Below are 19,774 nucleotides of genomic sequence, written 5' to 3'. Positions count from 1 at the left end.
GATATGACTGAGTGACTAACACTTTTCACTTTTTATATATAAATAGTACCAAAGCCTGCTGATCCAAAGAACATTTCCAGACCCCAAAGGTTAGATGTTCCAGGCACTTCTAGGCACTGCTTTAATCATAGGGAATGAATATCTCTCTAAAAGGTCTTGCCCACATCAGCCCTGGCTCCCCCCACTATAAAGCACTGAGACATCTCATTTGCTAGACCCCTCTGCTCCCAAGGCATGCTAAGTCTCCTCATAATACAACTTTTCCTATAAACCATGACACTCACAAACACAGGGCTTACTGGACTCAAATCCAGCTGCTTCCAGAGCTCTGTAGCCTTCAGGCCCCACCTACCATGGATTGCTTTCACCCTGAACCACTCCTAGTCTCCTTTCTTAAGGGGTTTGCTATTTTTCTGTGTGAAGACCCACCTCCATGGGAAATGAGCGGTGCAAGATCTACATGCAAATATTTGCAAGCGGTTTTATTTTTGAAATGATGTACATTAAACAAAAAATTCAAGTCAAATCCAGGAACAGATTAGTTGGTTGGTATCAGCTGGCCCCTCCCCCATGACAGCAAAAAGGTCAGTTTCTGAAATGAAAGAGGGAGGAAGGCACCAGCTATTCCACCGGGAAGGTTAATTCCTTGTGCTGGGGAGAAAGCCATGGGAAGGGAACGCTGAGGCTTAATTAAAGATGGGGTTCCTCTAGCCGTGTGGCCCTCCTGGGCCAAAAGCCAGACAGCATAAAGGGTCTCGGTACAGGTGAGGAAGAACCCTCGTTGGCCAGTAATTCTGAAACTGAAATGAAAAATGCATTCCCTGCTCAGGCTTGGGAGGGGCTGCAGTCTACTTTTACTCACACGAGAGAGTCAAGAGGTACCTCTCTCTACTGCCTCTTCTCACCCACCAGCCCCTGTATCATGAAGACCCAAGGGGAACTCCACATGCCAACACATCCTTGCTGGCTTTGCGTGTGATTTGGATGACCTCCAGCTATAGGAACGCCAGGGGCGCTGTGATATACAGTCAGGAGGACCAGACAGTCCACTATCTGAGAATAAAAGCCCAGAGAGGAAGATCTGGGTTGAGTCAAGCAGGCAAGGCTGAATCAGGCAGAGGGCAGACAATGGGCAGTTAGATCTGTGTGGCTGCAAAAAGGTGATCACCGTCCTGAAAATGGAGAGGCTTACGACGGATTTCCCCTAGGGCACTCAGACTAGCCTGTATCTGAAAAGGCAGAAGGTGGCGTTGCCCAGAGGAAGCGCTCCCCTTAGCGAGCCTTGGGGATGCAGCTGACCTCATCCTGGTTGCCAGGCAGGAGCTGGGAGTTCTGGGAGACAGGGGGTTCAGCTCAGGGAAGCACAGTTCAGCTCCGAGTCCTCCTGGCTGCCCGTGGCCCCCTGCTCTGGCTCGTCGGGGCCGTCGGTGATGTTGGGCTCACTGGAGCACTGCCGGTGGGGCGGCGGGAAGCTGGGCGGAAGCAGCAGGCACTTGTCCTCACCGCCAGGCTCCTCCCCTAGGCCCGAGTGCATCATGGTGGCCATGGCCAGCAGCTGGATGTCCGAGTGGGCATTGGCCACCGTGTGTCGCCGCACGCTGCCACACTTCTCCAGGTAGGCCTCCCCCTCTTGCTCCGTCAGCGGGGTCAGGGCCATCTCGTTCAGGGGCCGGCTGACGGGGGTTACTGGGGAGGCGTAGTTCAGCAGCGTGACCTTGGGCCGGACCCTGGAGTGGCGCCTGGCTGCAAGAGAAAGACCAGCATAGGCTGTGATTGGGTGGGGGTGTGGGGGGGGTGTCAAAAACTCCTAAAGAATTTGGCGGAAGAGGGAGGTGGCAGCTCCACCTTCAGGGACAGCTTTAGATGAAGGCCTAAAGCGCAAGGAAAGAACTTGGCTACATCTATGTTTCTCTTGTAACTTCACTTTGTTCGTGCCTGATCCTGCCTATGGCCAACATGCCCTCCCATAGTAGGAGTACCAGTGGATGTTCCATGACAGATGAAGGAGCTCCAAGGGACTCTCCTCACATTTGCAGCTGCTGCCTCAGCTTCCTTGGATTTGCCCTCAATTCCCTTCTAACCAGTCTTGTCCGAAGACCTGAGCACCAGCTGGACCAGTTGCCCAGAGATGCTCTGGGCTCCATTCAGCATGATGAGCCCTCTGCAGTATTAACAGAGGAAGTGGAAAAGGCCTCATAAGCTCAAGTTCAGAGGAATAGCTAACTGGGGGGACCCTGGCTATCAAAGCAAAGGCAGTGGGACATCATGGACCAGAACCACCAACACTCCCAGCAGGTTGATGATCTGAGGCCTGCATTCTGTTCAAGTCGATACTCTGGATTCAACCAGCCTTTTGCACCACCAAAGAAGGGGTGAGGCTCTGTAGATGGCCCATGGAGGCAGGCAGAGAGCAGTGGACATGAATTATTTTAAAAACTGCTGCTTCTCAGATTCTCACATTTTGGAAACTATGCTCAACCTTGACATGTGTTCATCTTTTGAATCCTCCTAAAAATTGAACTTAAGTTATGATCATTTTTCATAGTTAAAGTGGGAGATAATATGAGCATCAAAGAGAGAGGAATTGGCCTACACACACACAGCTAGAACGTAAAAGGGCTGGGATGCAAACAAGGGCTGTCTCACTCCAGACTCACTTGTGCTAGCTGCCCACGCAGAGCACATGTAGCAATAGTTGACTAAGCATCCCGAGGGAAGGACAAGCCAAGTACATGAGGTTCGAATCCAGGGAGAAGAGTCAGAAGGAGGAAGCCTGTGTACAAGGAACACCCAGTTGTGAAGGTCTCTCCTCTCCCACCTTTACAAGGACCATGCCAGTCCTGAGACCTCCAGTGTGGCCGGGGCAGGGCCCAGGGCAAGCTTGCATCAGGAAAGCCTCCTTTGTAGGCACCAGCCTCCTATCCCACTGAGGCACCATGTTAGCAGCACAAACTGGATGAAAGACCCCAGTGAGGCAGAGGAGGTGAGGATGGAGGGCTGAGGAGTCGTGGGGTCTGGCCAAAGCCTCTTTTTTCCTTCTGCCCTCTTCCAGCCAGTGCACACACCCTCAGCCTTCCAACCTCCCAGCCCTTTGGCACCTGTCACTGCTTTCCCCAGCTCCCCCCATTCCTAAGACCTGGAAGACTCCTAACACATGCCTCTCTCAGCAGGGGATTCCAGGGGGATAAGTGAGGAAGGCCTGACCTTGCTGGTGCTCCCTCCACCCCTGACAGGATAACAAAGGGTGGAGGGGGAGACCTGATTTCTAAAGGGAGAGAAGACGGCTCTCGCCAGTCACAGACTTGCCTTGGGACACTCAGCCCGTGCTCCTCTAGTTTACTGTTGGGTTTTCCCATGGATCTGGAGGCCCTGAAACATGCCACATGCAGTCATCACCTTGAAAGCTCATGCGCCTTGATGGGCATTGTAGCGAGGATGCCACGTTCATCTGCAAAGTTCTCAGCAGGTCCCATCACTGGATGGTCTTATATGTCCATACGTGCACATATGCATATGCATATAAGGGCTTCCCTTGTGGCTCAGCTGGTAAAGAATCTGCCTGCAGTGCGGGAGACCTGGGTTTGATCCCTGGGTTGAGAAGACCCCTGGGGAAGGCAAAGGCTACCCACTGCAATATTCTGGCCTGGAGAATTTCATGGACTATATAGTCCATGGGGTCACAAAGAGTTGGACATGACGGAGCGACTTTCACTTTTCATATGCATATATGTGTACACACACATGTGTGACTATATACACATACACAAATATGTATATACAATGACAAGAGAATAAAATCCTAACCCTTAGGACTAAGTCATCATGACTACTCACTTGGAGCCCCCAGGAGCTGTTTGATGGTAACAGCAATTATTTCTCAGAATCAGGTAAGAAGACATAGAATTTAGAACTTACTGAGGGTCTTCTCATTCATCATCTTACTGTTGAGTCCCAATTACCCTCTGAAACACTAGGACATCTCTCATCATCCCCATTGTTCAGATGAGGAAAATTGAGGCTCAGCCCAATCCTCTGAAGCCCTAAATGGCAGTGCCCAGACATTCCCTAATACACGCTACTGCGTCTCAGGCCTCCGTCACTGCCCTTGAGCCAGGCCACTCTCTGAACTCAGGCAGCAGCAAACACTGCCTCTAGCAGTGCCAGATAAGAGACTGGATCCTCACGCCCTTCTTTGGGGGAAAAATGATACAGGAGACAAAACGCCAAGGAGCCAACAGGACAGAAGAATCTATGCCAGACGTCGGCAGAGGTCCTCTCTGAAGCATGGGTGCTTGCAGGCGCCAAGTCTCACATTTCTAAAACGTTCCCACATTTTTACAATAACCATGTATTACTTTTATGATCACAAAAATCGATAACTATAAAACAGAAGCACTGGAAGAGTTCAAAGAAGCAGGGACCCCATTAAAGAACCATCCTTTAAAAAAAAGTGCCCTTGAAAACAATTCATCTTCTCTCCTGCTGCTGTTAAAAGCAAACACTCAAGGTTGGCAGTTGGAAAACCCAGGTGGCGGCGGCCCTACAACCAGCCTAGGAAGAAACGGGACTGGACAGTGAGTGCTTACTACCTGCAGATCAAGAAAGAGGAGAAATCTGGAACAAAGCCTGGGCTCAGGACATGGGGTGAGGTCTGGGGAGAGATGTGCATGGTGGACACAAAGCATCTCTGGAGGAAAGAATTCCTTGGATGGTTTCCATCGTTCCCAGTCTGGCAGAATGAGCTAGCACAAGCTGTCTCAGATGGGTGCCTGGATGTCGTCCGTCTCTCTCACACTGTTAGTCCAGCAGCCTAAAGGTTCTGGAGGGTTCAACTTGGGCTTTTGCGGAGAGATGGAGCCAGGGGAGGGTGGCCAGCCTGGAGGAGGGGGTCCCCATGATGGCCCCCTTTCAACAAACGTTTCAACAAACGTCTTGAGCTTTGTGCAAAATGTGTTCGCTGCGGAGAGTAAAGAGGAGCATAAATCTGATATGAGGCCTCACACAGGGGCTGGAGCACAGTGGTGAGGGGTAGGTGGGGGAAGTTTTAGGAGCAATCATTAGTTGGGCATCTAGTATGTACTGTATCCAAACAGGAGAGGCCTCACTGACATGATCTCCTGATTGCTTTGCAGAAAAGGAAACTGAGGTTGACATGCTAAGTCATTTTACAGTCATGGTTAGTGATGAAACTGGGATTCAAGCCCAGGGCTGATAGCAGAGCCCTTGCTCCTGACCTTCCGGAAGCCAGCACGCACATCTGTGTTAAAACCAGGTCAATGCAGCAAATGTCAGGGCAGAGGGTACAAGTGAGAGCAGGCTGGGGAATCAGAGGAGGAGGAGTTATGAAGAGGGGGCTTCTCAGATGGGCCTAGTCCTCTGAGGGTCAGACAGACTGCAAGGCTGTCTGTTCATTCATTCCCTCCCTCAGAGGAGAGGTCTACGCCATGCCTGGCCTACAGGGGAGCCACATGCAATGAGTCTATGGAAGTGAAATGAAAGTGAAGTCGCTCAGTTGTGTCCGACTCTTTGCGACCCGTGGACTGTAGCCCACCAAGCTCCTCCGTCCATGGGATTCTCCAGGCAAGAATACTGGAGTGGGTTGCCATCTCCTTCTCCAGAGCCTATGGAGGAGACCGACAAATAATCAGGCCATGAGCAACACAGCATGGTAAGGTCTGGCATGTGGTTTGGGGTCCGTAGAAGGGAAGGGGAGGCACACACAACTCCTCATCTGGGGTAATTCCACAGGCCCGACCATCCTAGTGGGCCTATAATACAGCTGTTGGCAGCTCTGCCGGGCCCCTGCCCAGCGACAGGGCAGCCTCTTCCTCCTCTGTGTTCAGCCCTCCGCAGCTCAGAGACGTTAAGTAACTTACTCCAGGGCACACAGCTGAAGCCCACCCTGGTGGTTTCCACAGCTCTGCTCCCTCTGCGGCCAGCCCCGCCTCTCTTAGCACAGTTCCCTGACACTGACCCGGAGGCTTCCAGCTCCTCCTCCTGCCTTCTGGGCACAATGTTCTGGCTCCCAAGCCTGGGTGTGGACACAGCAGAGACCTCAGGGGCGGCTGGGCTGTGTGAGTCCCCTGGGCAGACAGTGTATGCTTGCAAAGCTCCCCCCAACACTCAGAGCCGCCTCCCAGAGAAGAGACCACAGGGGCCCCTTGGGAGGCCTTTAAACTGCATAGTAGGCTTGGAGCCGATAGTTAGCTCACCACACTATGGCTGCTTGCCCTCTTTGCCTTCTATTTCTTATTTGCATCAAGGAAAGCTGGGCCCTGCCATTCAGAGCAGGAAGTTGCCATAGGGGATTGACTGAGCTGTGGGTCTCCCGCCTGGTGCCTAAAAGCTGGCCCCTCCTTGGCAAGGGGGCCCACGGAGGAGCAGCAAGAGGGGCTGGACCCTGACACCTCCTGCACCCTCCTCCCGGCCTCCTCCTGTATTTGCTCCTGCCTCACTCCCCAGGCGCCCTGCGGAGCCCTGGCATTCGTCCCCCTGCTCTGAAGCCAGCCCTGGCAGCTCCTTTCAAACCCCTAGAGGGAAGCAAAGCCCGGAGGAGGCGGTTCTTTGTTGGGGACTCAGTTCCCAGGCCTTTGATCTCCCAGGCTTTCGGCCGGGCCCCACCGGAGTGGCCCCTGTCAGGGGGGTATTACAATGCCTGCCCATCAGGTCCACGGTGGGCGTCTCTCTTTAGGCCCCAGCACCTGAAAGTCCATGAATGCCGACTGGTCAAGAGGACAAGTTACCGTATCTTGAGGCAAAGGACCCTCCCCCTGGAGACACAATGGAGAGAGATGAGTGGGAGGCCTGGGCTTTTGTGCGGGAGAAACGAGCACTAACTGAGCCAGGGCAGCGGCCTGGAAACCTGGGAAACTGGAAAGGTAGAAATGTGGGCCTGGCCTCTGACAAATAGGCCTGTTTTGTTTTTGTTTTGGGTTTTTTTTTAAGATTTCACTATTTTCCTCCTCACCCACTACTCTCTCTGCCCAAGAAAAGTGACAGCTTTGGAGGGAAGGCCACACACACACGCTCACTCCCTCATGTCCTGGGACTCATCTTTTCTCTCTGAAGCAAGCCTTGCACATCCATGGGGTGAGGCTTAACTCTCAGACCCACTGGCCTGGCTGGCAAGAAGAGGGTCCACCCGTGAGTCCCTGGCTCAACCTGCCTGAGCCCGTGAGAACAGGTGGGGAGCCCCTAGGAGGCCACTTCTCCAGCTCTGGTCACCTACCCCGCATGACCCTGGGGACATTTATTATCAATGCAGAGTCTGAGGTCACGACAGCATGCATCCCCAGAATCTGGTAGGATTACATGCCAAGTGCTTGCTCAGGGCCTGGAAGGTGACAGGTGTTTTGAGATGCTGGGCCCAGCTGCCCTTCACCCCTCTCACCCTGTCAGGCCCAGAGAGGTCGTGGGAAAAGCCTCCTGAGATTTCTCACGTCCACCGCCTCTGCTCCATCTCTCTCTACCTCGGCCGGTTGTCACAACAGGCAGCTACCTCTTCCACAGACAGGAGAAGAGCTTCTGTTCAACTGAGGGGGAGACTGAGCTGCAGAGAGTCCTCTCTTTATCTAGAAAGGGGTGTCCTCCATAAGGAAGGGCGCTGTGGTGGCCATTTTAGCTTTTTGGTGTCCAGGGGTTGGGATGAGGTCCTGGCCCCAGATACCTCTGGCACTAAGGACCGCGTGGACAAAGAATGCCGCCTGCCATACCACTAAACAAAGGATGCCCTGGCCATCGAGCCAGCAGCCACTGCAGCTACCCTGGACTGTGCACCCTCAGGGGATTCAGGATGGAGAAAAGCTACAGGAGAGCAGGCCTAGACGTTAGGGGATGTATCAAAGGACTTTGAGATCAACATGTACACGCTGCTATATTTAAAATGGATAACCAAAAAGGTCCTGCTGTATAGCACAGGCACTCTGCTCAATGTTATGTGGCAGCCTGGATGGGAGGGGAGTTTGGGGGAGAATGGATCCATGTATATGTTTGGCTGAGTCCCTTTGCTGTCCACCTGAAACTATCACAACATTGTTAATTGGCTATAGTCCAATATAAAATATACAATATACTCCAATATAAAATAGACCCCAATATAAAAGTTTTTTAAAAAAGGAATGACTTCAATGAGCCCAGACTCTTGCATCTTCCCATATGTAGAAAAGCACTAAATTCACGAACTTGAGATATCTATTTTTCTTTAATTAACAGTATTCTCTCGTTGGAATAACAATATTCCAACTACCTGGTCTTCGTTGCAAACATTTCTATATATCCTAGTTCTTCCCTTCCCTCTTTGGAATAGTCCTCCAGAGCTATCTGAGAGGCTGTCTTCTATGCTCAAGTACTTAGTTTGTCCATTGACTAAAACATAATTCTCAGTTTTTAGGGTGGACATTTTTTTCAGTCAACAACTGAGAAGGAAGGACCAGCTTCTCTACGGCCCCTCAGCACCATCAGTCACCTCTTGGAGCTGACAGGGTGGGTGGGGGGCGGGTGGAGTGTGGGAGAACAGCTGGCCAAGGGCAAAGAGCTGGGGGCTTTGAAAGCCTGTCTCCAACAGCCAAATGACCTTGACCTTCACTTGCCTCACCTGTGAGTGGGAACGTGGTATCCAGCCCACCCTGTACAGTGCCCAGGACGTGGTGTGTCCCAGAGCTTCCCCTGCCATCAGCCACTCTGCAACTCTAAAGCTCCCTCAGTTCCTCAAACATTGGACCCTCTTGCTCCCCCCACCCACCTCCCCATAACCTCAAAAGCCTCCCAGAGATCCTTCTCTTTGCCTGGTCAGTCTTCCTTCCCCATTGACTCAGCTAACTTGTATTCATCCTCCAGGTCCCACTGCAGAGATCACCTCCTCCAGGGAGTCTTCCCTGATTGCCCAGTCCAGGTGAAGTCCTCTTGCTGTGGGCCCTGGACTTCCCCACTCAGAGCACTTGTACACTGATGAGTCATCATCTAGTGTTTGTGACTTCCTCATTGGTCCCTGTGCCAGAGGGCAGGGGTGGGTCAGTTTTGTCACAGATATCACCTGCAGCACTTCACGAGGTGCCAGGGACAGGGTCTTCTTAGTACACATTTGTTGAAATAATAATATAATAAAAAAGTAATCAAAAGAAGGTCATTTCCTCCCCCCTCGGGTTCTACTGTGACAACGCCCCAGAGACAAGGACTGTCCTTGGCACAAGAATAAAACCTCAGGCCTTTGATTACAATCTGATGAAAGTATGTATGAGTCTTATTATAGCTGAAAAGTTGAAGGCATCCCCTCTTAGAGCGAGTCCTCACTGAACAAACTTCCAAATCCACTCGTGTTCCCGGCTCCAGGCCCAGCAGATGGTGGGGTCCCTGCCATGGCCCAGCTAACCCGCTGGCACGCTGACATCTCCCTGTATCCTCCTGCGCAAAACTTGGGAGCCAGCTGGCCCGGCCAGAGCAGGAAGGTGGCGCCCAGCCCTCCTCACAGGGAGGGCAGGGGACTGTTTTCCTTCAGCCGGCTCTTGCCAGCTCCTGAGTGGAATCAGGGAAGGAGGGAGGGAGGGTGGAGGACCAGGCAGGCAGAAGACTGGGGCCAGCACCCTCAGATTTGTGGTGACTGTGGTTAAACTGGTGTCTCCAGAGAAAAATGAAGGGCCCTAAAAACTGCGGCAGGCCCTGCTTTCTTCTGCAGTCGGGAGGCCCGGGAAGGGGTGGGAAGCCCGCTGGAGGCTGCTCCTCCCCTCTTTTCTTTGAAGCCCAGCTCTGTCTCCATTCAAGCAAGAAGACGGGATAAAGGGTTTCAAATTCTGGAAATCCCTTTCCACCTCTGCACCTGTGTGTGGGTGCTGGTTACCCCAGCCTCGGGTACCACCCATCCATCTAACAAATAGTTTTTGACTGTCTCCTCTATGCCAGGGCTTCCTAGGTGGCACAGCAGTAAAGAATCTGCTTGCCAATGCAGGAGATGTAGGAGATGCAGGTTCAGTCCCTGGGGTTGGAAAGACCCCCTGAAGTAGGAAATGGAAATCCACTCCATTGCCAGGACAGAGGAGCCTGATGGGCTATGGTTTATGGGGTCACAAAGAGTCAGACGTGACTTAGCGACTGAGTGTGCACACACATTGCATTGCCAGGCACCATTTTGGCTGCTGAAGTTAGAACCACAAACCAAAAGTTCCTGCATTTGCATGGGGTGGGTGGTTCCATTTCAGAGAGTAACTGAGGAATACCTTTTATGATATTCTATAGTTATTTCCTCATCTAGACCATAGTCTCACTGAAAGGAATAGACCCATTTCATCTCTAGATTCTCTGGGGTGACTAGTACAGAGCCTGAATTTTAGCTTTACAGCCACTGAAAGATGCCTCAGTGGGATTTGTCCCCCAGTCCAGGAGCCCCTGTCCTGCAATGTGAAGTCCCTGGCGGTACCTACAGGAATGCAGTGGGCAGCCAGCAGCTGGATCTCCAGCCACACACCCAGTAAGCTGACTTCACGTTTTGAGCCACTTTCGAAAGGAAATTCATCACTGGTGGTTTTTCCAGTCACGAGGGTGTGGGCTGCAGTCAGGCATGGTTTTTGGTATCAGATACAGGAAAATTAACACTGCAGGCACCAAAACAGATCAAAGCCACTGATCAAAGATGTGAATTAGACCAGCACCACCACAGAAGTTCGGTATCCGTTCCTGGGGAGGAATCGCCAAGCAGGGAGGTTACTGCAACAACCAGGCCAGAGGGAAACATGAGCAGCGAACATGCAGAGGTTTGCATGACCCACGTGGGAAGAAAAGGGCTTGGTGGGTCATCAGGGCTCAGGGAAACATAACTGGTACCAGTCACTGAGGCTCCTGGCAGCTTGAGAGCTGGCCCCCTTACCCAATGTGTACGTGGGGCCTGAGAGGCCGCGGTCCTCGCTGATGCCAAGGAAAGGAGAAACCACCTGCTTCACCAGCTCCTCCAGCTGCAAATAACCCTCACTTGGGCCTGTGGGCTTGTGAACACTCTGGAAATAAACAGCCAAGAGAGACAGGTCAGTCCAAGTCACCATGGCCAGCGGATTCTGGCCACCCTCCCACTACATTCAAAGCAGGCTGTATCCTTGTGGCTGAATGAAGGAAACCCAGGCTTGGAGCCCCAGGCACTGGTCCCAGGTAGCAGTGATCAGAACTGTGTGTGGCAAGCACCGTGGCCACTGTGGTAGGATCCCACCCCAAAGCAGGGCCGGCGGGACTGTCCCCACCCCAGCTCCAAGCACCGTGGCCGCTGCGGTGGGATCCCACCCCAAAGCAGGGCCGATGGGACTGTCCCCACCCCAGCTCCAGGGCTGAGGTCTGACCGGGCCCAATCACAGCCAGCTCACCTGCTCCGTCACAATAACTGTTCCACACCAGGCACACAGGAGCTTTATGGAAGCACTTTATATGTTTCATAGCACCTGCAAACAACCCTCACCATCCCCCCTTTTACACACAAGGAAAGTTAAGAGTCAGAAAGCTTATGTAACTTGCCCAGGAAAATACAGCTGGTAAGCGGCCAAAACCCAGGACTGGCACACAAGCTGCCTGGCTCTGAGCCCATCTTACTGCTCCTTGTTAACAGGCTAGAAAAGAAAGCGGGAGAGAATCTGGAAAAGACCAGAACAGCAGAAGAAAGGGAGCATCACTGTGGATCAGACACAGATTTAGTACCAAGATGAAGGGTCAGTTCAAAAGGACGGGAGTCCTCGGAGCTACAAGGAGCTGGAAAGTCACCGAGGTTTTCTAGAAAACCAGCTAACTCTGAAGGAATTCAGTTTCTTGCTGGAAAGGCGTGGAAGCCACATGTTTGTGTGGAGGGCCTGCAAGAAAGCAAGGCTTCGTGGGCGCTGTGCTCAGCCCAAAGGGCCAACTGTCAAAGTCTCAAAGCAGAAGAGATTTTAAATCACCTCGTTTGAAAAGAGAAAACTCTCCCCTGCACTGGAGTTTAGGAGCTGTGACCAAGAAGCGGGAGGGCCAGTCCTACAGGTTGGGTGGAAGCCCCTGGGTGAAGTGCAAGCTCCAAGGAAGCTGGCTGATGTGGTACCTCGTCAGCTTCATCACAGTGAGATGGAGGCAGCTGGGGGCAGTGGGAGGGAGGGGTGGCTTACCAAAACAAAAAAGAAGGCTGAGGAGGGGGCTATGAGGCAGAAGACTTGGTTTCAGGACCGGGAAGGGGTCAGAATTGATGCAGAGGAAATGTGAGTCGAGGTTGTCTGGCACTTGAAGGGGCTGCTAATGGGAGAAGACCTGAGGGTTTTTCACATCCCTCAGCAAGAGCAGAAGCACTGGGAAAGGCCAGCAAGATGCCTCGCTTCATACTCAACAAGGACCTACTGTAGAGCACAGGGAACTTTACTCAGTGCCCGTAATAACCTATATGAGAAAATGACCTAAAAGATAAGAGATTCATGTACACCTGTAACTGAATCACTTCGCAGTACCCCTGAAAGTAACACAACATTATAAATCAACTGTACTGCAATATGAAACAAAAATTAAAAAAAATAAAAACAGGTGGAACTTCAGAACTACTAATATGTGTAATGTGCTAAGTCACTCAGTTGTGTCCGGCTCTTTGCGACCCATGCGCTGTAGCCCTCCAGGCTTCTCTGCCACAGAATCCTCTGAGCAAGAATACTGGAGTGGGTTGCCATTTCCTTCTCCAGGGGATCTTCCCGACCTAGGAATTGAACCTGGGTCTTCTGTGTCTCCTGCACTGGCAGGTGGGTTCTTTACCACTGGCAATGCTGCTGCTGCTGCTGCTGCTGTTAAGTCGCTTCAGTCGTGTCCAACTCTGTGCGACCCCATAGACGGCAGCCCACCACGCTCTCCTGTCCCTGGGATTCTCCAGGTAAGAAAACTGGAGTGGGTTGCCATTTCCTTCTCCAGTGCATGAAAGTAAAAAGTGAAAGTGCAGTCGCTCAGTCGTGTCTGACTCTTAGCGACCCCATGGACTACAACCTACCAGGCTCCTCCGTCCGTGGATTTTCCAGGCAAGAGTACTGGAGTGGGGTGCCATTGCCTTCTCCGACCGCTGGCAATACGGTATTACAAAAACTTCTTTGTTTAACAAAAATAAGTATCTATCACAACTAACTACAGAATTACATGTTGAGAAAAGAAAGGCTTCACTTAGAAAGGCACACGAGACTCTCCACAAAGGTGAGGGGATCCTCCAGGTGGCAGAAGGGAGAGGGGAGCCTTATTCATGCTCCCAGAGACCCACCCACAGCCTCAAAAGCAGAGCAGTTTCAGCCCCAAAACCACCTTGGTTGGGTTTCAGAGCTGAGGACACTTTTATCTCATTTTTTCACACCTTGATATTTCCCATCTGCCGTCTCCCCACAAGACTCTTCCACTCCACGATTCCTAAGCGCTACACAAGAGAGGGATGCAGAACGGGAAGAGGCAAGAAGTCGTTAGAAAATTCTGAGCTGCATCAGAATCCCTGGGCAGAGCACCTGACTTGCACACAGCCCTCTGGGAAGGAGCTGCCCTTGGCTTGGCTGCTGGACTGGCTATGTATTTGCAAGGCTCAGCACAAGATGAAAATGTGGGGTCCCTTGCTCAAAAATTAAGAATTTCCGGATGGTGATGAAAAGTGAAAGTGTTAGTCACTCGGTCATGTCTGACTCTTTGCTACCCTATGGTCTGTAGCCTGCCAGGCTCCTCTGTCCATGGGTTTGTCCCAGCAAGAATACTGGAGCAGGCAGCCATTCCGTTCTCCAGGCGGTCTTCCCAACCCAGAGATCGAACCCAGGTCTCCTGTATTGCAGGCAGACTCTTTACCATCTGAGCCATCAGGGAAGAGAATTAAACCCAGCATGGGATCCTGTTGTCGGGGGGGGGACGGGGGCGGGGGAGGACCCTGGGGCCTCGGCTGGCAGGGGGCACACTGGCTTGATTGGGCGGGTCCCCTCAGAAGGCACCATTCTAGGACAGTCTCAGACCTACCTGCGCCTGCCAGGGAGAATCAGATCTCCAGGGTGGTCAAAGTCTCTGGTTCAGCCTCTTCCTGGACAGCCTAAGAATAGGCCCTCATGACCCATGGGAGGAAAGGCTGAGCCCCTTGTACGTTTTGAGGGGGGAGGGGTTGGTTCAGGGCCATTTTCGAAATGCACTGGCAAAGAGAAATGACTCTTCTCTCTGTAGGAGAGGTAGGCAGGGAAAAACCAGCCTCAGATCTCTTGATGCTGTGGACAGTGGGGGCCCAGGCAGAGAAAACAACAGTTCCAGCTACTGGGGCCCAACTTCCCTGCAGCAGGGATGGTCTGAGGGCAGTACAACCTGCACATTTCCTTTAGATCCAGAAGCCGCCACCCCTGCCACCCAGAGTTAGTCCTGGGCTGGGGAAAGACCCGCCTTTGTCACTCTCACACCCCCAGCCTCTGGCTTCCTGACTCCCAGAGGGAAGAACATGTCCCAGGAGGCCCTCAGGGAAATGAGGCCAAATTCCCCGCGTTACAGGGACCATCGCTTATGGGGGCATCTCCAAGTGTCCTGGGAGACTCCGGGAGGAGAGGGACCTTGACAGTGCTCGCTGCACGCACAGCAAATGGACGAAGGAACTGGAACGTGACCGATGACACTAAAGAACATGAAACCGAGCCAGGGTGCTCCAGCCACAGGGCCGCTTTCCCTCTTCCTGCAGTGATGTCTCCGTCGCGCCTCACCTGCAGGATGAGCAACATCTGGACGATGGATGAGGGCGGCCGGGGCTGCGCTAGCAGCAGCAAGTCCTCCAGCTTCACCTTCAGCAGCACCAGGTCGCGGAAGCCCAGCAGGGAAATCTGGCGGATGGTCAGCTCCTGGCCCTGGCGGAAGAGAAGAGGCAGCGGCGGGAGGTGAGACCTCGTGGGATCTGTCACCAACCACGCGGAAGCCAGGACCACAATCAGAGGGTGGGACCGGTGTCTCCAAGGCCCAAGGGGGCTATTGAGAAGTATAGTTGACCCCTGTTCCTTCAGAATGAAAGTTTCCTTTAAGATAAGGTATGACTCATGGGTTCAAAAAGATCCATGTGCCCCAATGTTCACAGCAGCGTTATTTATAATAGCTGAGACATGGAAACAGCCTAAATGCCCATAGGCAGATGGCTGAATAAAGAAGCTGTGCACACACACACACACTGGAACACTACTCAGCCATAAAAAGAATGGAATTTTGCCATTTGCAACAATAAGGATAAATCTGGAGGGTATTTATACTAGGTGAAATCAGTCAGACAGATAAAGACAAACGCTGTACCTTATCACTTACAAAACAAACTAATGAATATAACAAAATAGAAACAGACTCATACAGAATAAACTAGTGGTTACTAGTTAGGAGGGAGAAGGCCATGGCACCCCACTCCAGTACTCTTGCCTGGAAAATCCCATGGATGGAGGAGCCTGGAAGGCTGCAGTCCATGCGGTCGCTAAGAGTCAGACACGACTGAGCGTCTTCACTTTCACTTTCCACTTTCATGCATTGGAGAAGGAAATGGCAACCCACTCCAGTGTTCTTGCCTGGAGAATCCCAGGGACGGGGGAGCCTGGTGGGTTGCCATCTATGGGGTCGCGCAGAGCTGGACGCGACTGAAGCGACTTAGCAGCAGCAGCAGCAGTGAGGAGAGGGAAGGGGCAGGGGTAACACAGGGGCAGAGGATAAACAGGTACAAACTACTAGGTATAAAACAAATAAGCTACAAGGATGTAGTGTACAGCACAGGGAATATAGCCAGTGTCTTACAATAACTTTAAATGGAGTACACTCTATAAACCCATTGAATCACTGTACTGTAAACCAATATTGTATCATTGTAAACTAATACTGTAAATCAATCATACGTCAACAAAAAAAGTAAGGTGTGACTCAACCTGCCTAAATGACCCAAAGATATACAAGACACATATATTGAGGGTCATGCTGTGCTGTGAGTGGTCAGGAAGGAGGAAGAGGAGGAAAAACCAGAGGAAAGATAGATAGCGCCTCCCTTCACTCAAGGCTGTGTCCTCAGCTTCAGCCATTCAATATTTGTGGACCTATCATATGCCAGACAAAGAAGGAAATATAGGGCCTGTTAAGACTCTTCTGCCAATGCAAGTAACATAGGAAGAAAAATCACTGAAGACGTAGAAGAAAAGGATTTGTTCAACCACGTAGATAGGGGCTGAGGATGAAAACAGTGACTGATAAGAGTAAGAGCTGATCCTTATCTTAGTAAGGCTAAGTAAGACCCCTACCTCTGACAATGTGCTGGGCTTGATTCTCAATATGCTAGATATAAATGGCACATTTAATCCTCATGACCACTTCTGAGATAGATACTGTAATAAAACCCAATCCACAGAAGAACAACCCTATACCCAGACTGACAGGAATTTACCCAAAGTAGAGCTGGATCTCAAAGATAAAGTATTTGATTCTAGAGCTCCTAAAGCTTCCCAAAACAGAAAGGGAAAGGAGGCCCCATTCTCAGATACTCCTTTCACATGTGTACACAGCACATACCCCAAATTGGCTGGTTTTAAAGAAGATGAGATATCATCAGGGTATCCTCCCAAAGGGATGTGGCCTCCCATTCCTCAAGTTGGTCAAGGTTTAAGGAAGTTTTGCACTCCCTATAACTCCTTAGGGTTTACAGAAACACAGGCAAGAGTGGCTTTGCCATTCTCACAGCCCTCTACTCTCTAATCCCAAGAGATACACCCCACCCACACCTCACAGGCTCAGTTTAACCATTTCTTCTTAATTTTTTTTTTCTTTAGTTCTAAGTTTTTTCTTTTTTTGGCTGCTGGAAACACACAGGATCTTAGTTCCCTGACCAGAGATCAAACCCGTGCCCCTGAAGTGGAAGCATGGAGTCTTAAACCCAGACCACCAGGAAAATCTCTAACCACTCCTTCTTGATTGCCTTCCCTGGCCACCCCCAATGGTGGTGATCCCCCCACCTTTCCCAAGGTCCTAGAATTTCTATTCTTTGCACCACATCTTAGCAGTTGGCACTGACTGCCTATCTCATAGGTGTCTATGCCCTTGTTTCCGCCCCAGGACTCCATTCACTCTACAAGATGGAAAAAGGCAGGCAAGTTTCCACACCCTTGAATACAGCAGGCACTCAAACACCTTTATCCAGTAAGCACAGGTCTCACGCAGACACTTACGCAGCAAGTTAGTGTCTAGACTAATAGACGCCCCGAGGGTGTTATTACCAGTAGTAAGAGCCCAGGGGTTCTCCAAGTGGGGTATCTGTATCAGCAGCAGCACTTGGGAAATTGTGGGTGGGGGAGGTGGCTGAGGCAACAGCATATGTTGCCACATCTTACAGTTTTTCTTAAAAAAAAAAAAAAAAAAAAAATTTTTTTTTTTTTACTTAATTATTTAGCTGCTCTGGGTCTTAGTTACAGCATGCACAATCTTCACGCTTCATTGCTGTATGCGAGGATCTTTAGTTGTGGCAAGCGAACACTTAGTTGCGGCCTGAGGGATCTAGTTCCCTGACCAGGGACTGAACCTGGCTCCCCGCACCGGGAGCATGGAGTCTTAGCCTCTGGACTACCAAGGAAGTCCCAGATCTTGCAATTTTTTAGGAGAAGCAGGACAGTGTCATCCTCAGATCCACACAACTGGGCTCCTGCCTGAATCTGGGGCTAAGGGAGCCCTTCTTGACCCTCCAGTACCAGGGCCAAGCCCACTCAGCTTCCTCACTCCCCACTCTAACTCCATCTAGCAGGGAATTCCCTGGCAGTCCAGTGATTAAGTCTCTGAGCTTCCACTGCAGAGGGTGAGGGTTTGATCCCTGGTCCTCTGGTCAAGGAACTAAGATCCTGCATGCCTCGAAGCATGGTGAAAAAAAGAAAAAACCCATCTGGGTATCTCAATCTTGGAAATCCCTGCTGACACAGTTTTAAGAAGGACCTAGGTCTACACCCCTTCTCTAGTAGGGCTGCCAAATAAACCAGAGGCTGTCCAGTTACATTTGAATAACTTTCTAGTATAAGTATGTCCCAAACATTGCATTGTTTATTATTTACCTCAAATTTAACTAGGCATCCTGCAGGTCAATTTGTGTTATTTGGCAACCCTGCCTCCCAGGCGTGTTGTCTTAAGACCCACTGCTGGCCGAGGAGTGAGTATTGCAGCGAAGGGACAAGTTTGTGGACAGAGAGGGTGAGCCATCCACAGAAAAGCTATAAATCCTCTCGTGGGGGCGCAGCAGGAAGCCAAGGATGGGATGAAAACAGCAGTGGGCTGCAGGCCACATGCTTCTACTGGAATTGTTAGGGGCAAACTGGAATTGGAAAATGGGACTCTGAAGGTGTAATCTCCAGATTTTAAAATATTTGACATGTAGTTAAAAGAATCCAGAATTCCTTTAAAACAGCATTCAGAGCAAACAAAGCCCATGGGCCCTTACCCCTGGTACAAGGTAATTCCTACCAATGGCTTCACATCTAATCTAACCTGATTGCATGCAAAGCCTTAACCCCAATGGGAAGAGCTATTGTGAGCACACAGCAACGGAAGCCTATGACGTACACGTACACTTTAGAGAAGAACATCTATTGGTCAGTCTGCCTGAGGGCGTGTCCATTCTGACCATGCACTGACCAATCCTGTTCTTGGCCCCTGCAGGAGAGTGGAGGGAAACCAGCACATGGTAGAAATGAGCTGAGCTCGCAGAATAAGAAGCACAAGAGATGCTGTTCATCTCGTACTTTAAATTCCTCATCCTGCAAGAGATGAAACGGAGCCGTGCTCAGAGACGGGAAATGAGTTTGCCCACATTCAGCTACAGATTCCCAGTCCGCAGTTCTTTCTGCTACATCATGGGCCTTCTCGTCTTCAGGAAATCGCTTACGGAGAGCAAGGAACACTACTCCTTTCCCTGAATTTGGGAGTCACAGGAAACTTGCCAGACAACTGTGCTTCAAAGAAAGCGGGGAGGGGAAAAAAGGAAAGAAAAGGGGGAAAAGTCTCCTTCCCCCATTTTCCCTTACTTCTGAAAAGTAAGAAGAAACAAACCACTCTAAGATACAGACATACTCAAAACCAAGAGGGAAAGGAGAGCCTACAGATTGCTAGGTATGCAGGCACTGTTTGCGGCTTGAGGTTAGATGCTAAATATAGAACAGAGTGCCCTCCAAAGATGTCCGAAGTCCTGATCCAACTCCGGCAGTGCCCAGGCTCCTGGTTTTCCCCCATTCGCTGGCATGCCCCAGGGGGCACCAGTCAAGGAGTAAGTAAGACAGAGTGCCCAGGCCGGAGGAGATCGTTCCCCAGTGAGACTGACCTGAACTGGATAGAATATGGCCTGCAGGGTGGGGAGAGTCTCAGTGAAGAAGTGGTCCCAGACTTCAGCCAGAACCTCAATGCGATTTTCACCTACACGAGGGCGAGAAGATGGGAGGGGAGAAAGAAAGAAAAGAATGTGGTCATTACTCACAGGAGTGGTTGGGAGGCAGTTCCTAGTCAAATGGAGCACAGGCTGGGGTGTTGTGGGAGAAAGCTCATTACCTACATTGGATCTCCAAGTTCTACTACAGTAAACATGGAATTGGATGGGAAGATGATCAAGAATACGCAAATATGCCTTCTCTCCCTCAGTCCACAAAAGGGAGCTGAATTTTGAAAAGCACATAATAACTGCAATCATCATGAGAATGGTTACAGCATGATCAGGCCCTGTGCTAGACTATTATCTATAAGCAATCTCATGAATGGACGCTGTTACCCTGCTTTACAGCTCAGACACGCCAGGCATCTGGGCTCAAAGGAACACAGGTAGAAGGCC

General features: G+C 51.0%; 1 protein-coding gene across 1 annotated transcript in view; it reads right to left on the bottom strand.

The window, feature by feature from the left end:
• Positions 1-560: 560 nt before the first annotated feature.
• Positions 561-19,774, bottom strand: part of PRR5L (proline rich 5 like) — a 55,247-nt gene continuing 36,033 nt past the window's right edge. Inside the window, exons 5-8 of the mRNA XM_068988807.1 lie at positions 19,274-19,365; positions 14,670-14,810; positions 10,856-10,982; positions 561-1,743 (exon numbers count right to left, since the gene is read on the bottom strand). Coding sequence (XP_068844908.1) covers positions 1,349-1,743; positions 10,856-10,982; positions 14,670-14,810; positions 19,274-19,365 — 755 coding nt within the window. The 3' untranslated portion in view covers positions 561-1,348. The remainder of the gene's footprint in view (positions 1,744-10,855; positions 10,983-14,669; positions 14,811-19,273; positions 19,366-19,774) is intronic.

Source organism: Capricornis sumatraensis, chromosome 16 (assembly GCF_032405125.1).
Source record: "Capricornis sumatraensis isolate serow.1 chromosome 16, serow.2, whole genome shotgun sequence".
Classification (NCBI taxonomy): domain Eukaryota; kingdom Metazoa; phylum Chordata; class Mammalia; order Artiodactyla; family Bovidae; genus Capricornis; species Capricornis sumatraensis.
Note: the sequence above shows the minus strand (reverse complement) of the source record. Positions and strands in the feature narration are given on the sequence as shown.